Source organism: Rhinichthys klamathensis, unplaced genomic scaffold, assembly GCF_029890125.1.
Source record: "Rhinichthys klamathensis goyatoka isolate OS25496 unplaced genomic scaffold, OSU_Roscu_1.1 h1tg000054l_1, whole genome shotgun sequence".
Lineage (NCBI taxonomy): Eukaryota > Metazoa > Chordata > Actinopteri > Cypriniformes > Leuciscidae > Rhinichthys > Rhinichthys klamathensis.
This window is the reverse complement of record NW_026606599.1, coordinates 62501-65165: the sequence shown is the minus strand read 5'-3', so window position 1 is coordinate 65165 and position 2665 is coordinate 62501. Positions and strand designations below refer to the sequence as shown.

The window sequence follows — 2665 nt, the reverse complement described above, 5'->3', positions numbered from 1 at the left end:
CATGCGCGGAGAGGAGCGGAGCAGCACATGCGCATGCGCGGCCCCTGCTGGACTGGAGGATCAACAACAACAACACTTTTCAGCACTACACCGCATAGAGAATTGATTTAAATTCATGTTAATCAAAATAATCCCCCTCCCATCTCTCCTCTATAATGACGTGTTTCCTGGATACATTCAGCATTTTAGCTCGATTTCAAAGGGTTTTAGAGCTTTAATGAGTCTATGAGAAGCTGTGAAGCCGAGAAAAAGGAAAGATTAAAAATAACAGGGAAATGAGTAAAGAATGTCCTGCGATGTGGCAGTAGTGGACAAGATTATACTTGAACCTTTTCCGATGTGGGAAATATGACTCAGTAACTCCAGAAGATGGCGGTAATGCGACATCCAGGCCGCCGATTAAACCACAGAGGAAGAGGACGTGCATGACGTCACGGTGACGCTGCTCAGCTGAACCCGGAAGAGAGAGAGAGAGCTCGAGCGCAGACTCATAAACAAACTCATCGAGTGGAGAAACATCTAATAATCCATCAATCTTTATAAAAGCTCAGACAACATCAACATGGACGGTAGGAAGACTCTCGCTCGAAGGCTGTCACACACTTCGTGTTACTATTGAATCTTTTTTAACTTCCGAATGAATCATGATTCTGTATTATACTGTCTAATAATAAGTATGAGCAGATATGCGGTGTGACAGTGATTAATGTGTGATTTGATGATTGTTCACACTGATGTTGTGTGACTTGTTTATTACTGGTGTAAATCTACACATATGTAAAGCTGTAGGGCGTTTCATGTTGTTCTGATGATGATGATGATTGTGTTTCTCCCACACAGACACACTCTTCCAGCTGAAGGTGAGTGTATATATATGTGTGTGTGTGTGTGTGTGTGTGTGTGTGTGTGTGTGTGTGTTTCTCTGTCGGTGATGAAGGCTCATGTCTGATCTTCATCTTCATCAGTTCACCTCTAAACAGCTGGAGCGACTGGCGAAGAAGGCGGAGAAAGACTCGAAAACCGAGCAAGCCAAAGTCAAGAAGGTACGGGGTGTGACGTCACTAACTGAGGGGGGAGGGGGGCGGCGTCATTGTGACGTCAGCCGCGTGCATGTCGTCACATGCTCATCATATGGCTGTTTAGCACTTATAAATGTGCTGTGATGTTATTATTGTGTGTGTTCTGTAAAGAATGTGGCGTGTGTGTGTGTGTGTGTGTGTGTGTGTGTGTGTGTGTGTGTGTGTGATCTCCAGGCTCTCCAGCAGAAGAATGTGGAGTGTGCGCGAGTGTACGCAGAGAACGCGATCCGCAAGAAGAACGAGGGCCTGAACTGGCTGAGGATGGCGTCTCGAGTCGATGCCGTGGCCTCGAAGGTGCAGACCGCTGTGACCATGAAGGGGGTGAGACCACACTCACACATACACACACACTCTCACACACTCTCTCTCTCTCTCACACACACACACACACACACACACACACACACACACACACACACACACACACACACACACACACACACTCTCACACACACTCTCTCACACACACACACACACACATACACACACTCTCACACACACACAGCTTTGTTTTTGTGATATATGAGGACATTCCATAGGCGTAATGATTTTTATACTGGACAAACTGTATATTCTATCCCCCTACACTGCCCCTATCCCTAAACCTACCCATCACAGGAGACATGCTGCATTTTTACATTTAAAAAAAAACATTGTTTTTTATGTTTTTTAAGCTATTTGAAATATGAGGACTCATGCAATGTCCTCATATATCACGTGTAAGTTGTAATACCAGTGTAATATGCATGTCATTATACACATTTGTGTCCTCATATATCACAAAAACAAACACACACACACACACACACACACACTCTCACACACACACACACACACACACATACACACACTCACACATACATACTCTCTCACACACACACTCACATATACACACTCTCACACACACTGTCACAATCACAGACACTCTCACACACACACACACTCTCGTACGTCACCATACATCTTAGCTTTCCCATTCCTGTCGTGTTGTTGGTCACGTCACAATAGCCCCCCCCAGCCCCGGACGTAAGCATGACGTGGTAAAAGAACGGTTCTAGTCCAGCAAAGAGTTGGTGCCGCTTTGGAAACAATTTTCCTGGCCGAGAACCGGTTCTTTGGCTGTCGAAACACAAAGAACTGGTTCGAGAGTAGACACCGGCTCCGAACCGGCTCTCAAAATGCTTTAGTGGAAAAAGGGGTAACACACTCCCACACACACTCTCTCTCTCTCTCACACTCACACACACTCTCTCTCTCTCTCTCTCTCTCTCTCACACTCACACACACTCTCTCTCTCTCTCTCTCTCTCTCTCTCTCACACTCACACACACTCTCTCTCTCTCTCTCTCTCTCTCTCTCTCACACTCACACACACACTGTCTGTCTCTCCTCAGGTGGCGAAGAACATGTCTCAGGTCACTAAAGCGCTGGATAAGGCTCTGAACTCCATGGACCTGCAGAAGGTGTCGGCCGTCATGGACAAGTTCGAGACGCAGGTCCAGAATCTGGACGTACACACCTCGGTGAGTGTGTGTGTGTGTGTGTGTTTCCGCAGAGCAAATTAGAAACACACACAGTAGCACTAC

General features: G+C 46.3%; 1 protein-coding gene across 1 annotated transcript in view; it reads left to right on the top strand.

The window, feature by feature from the left end:
• The first annotated feature begins 441 nt into the window (after positions 1 to 441).
• chmp1a (charged multivesicular body protein 1A) overlaps positions 442 to 2665 on the top strand; it is a 9226-nt gene continuing 7002 nt past the window's right edge. The window contains exons 1-5 of the mRNA XM_056248298.1: positions 442 to 569; positions 841 to 860; positions 966 to 1043; positions 1254 to 1400; positions 2474 to 2602. Coding sequence (XP_056104273.1) covers positions 563 to 569; positions 841 to 860; positions 966 to 1043; positions 1254 to 1400; positions 2474 to 2602 — 381 coding nt within the window. The 5' untranslated portion in view covers positions 442 to 562. The remainder of the gene's footprint in view (positions 570 to 840; positions 861 to 965; positions 1044 to 1253; positions 1401 to 2473; positions 2603 to 2665) is intronic.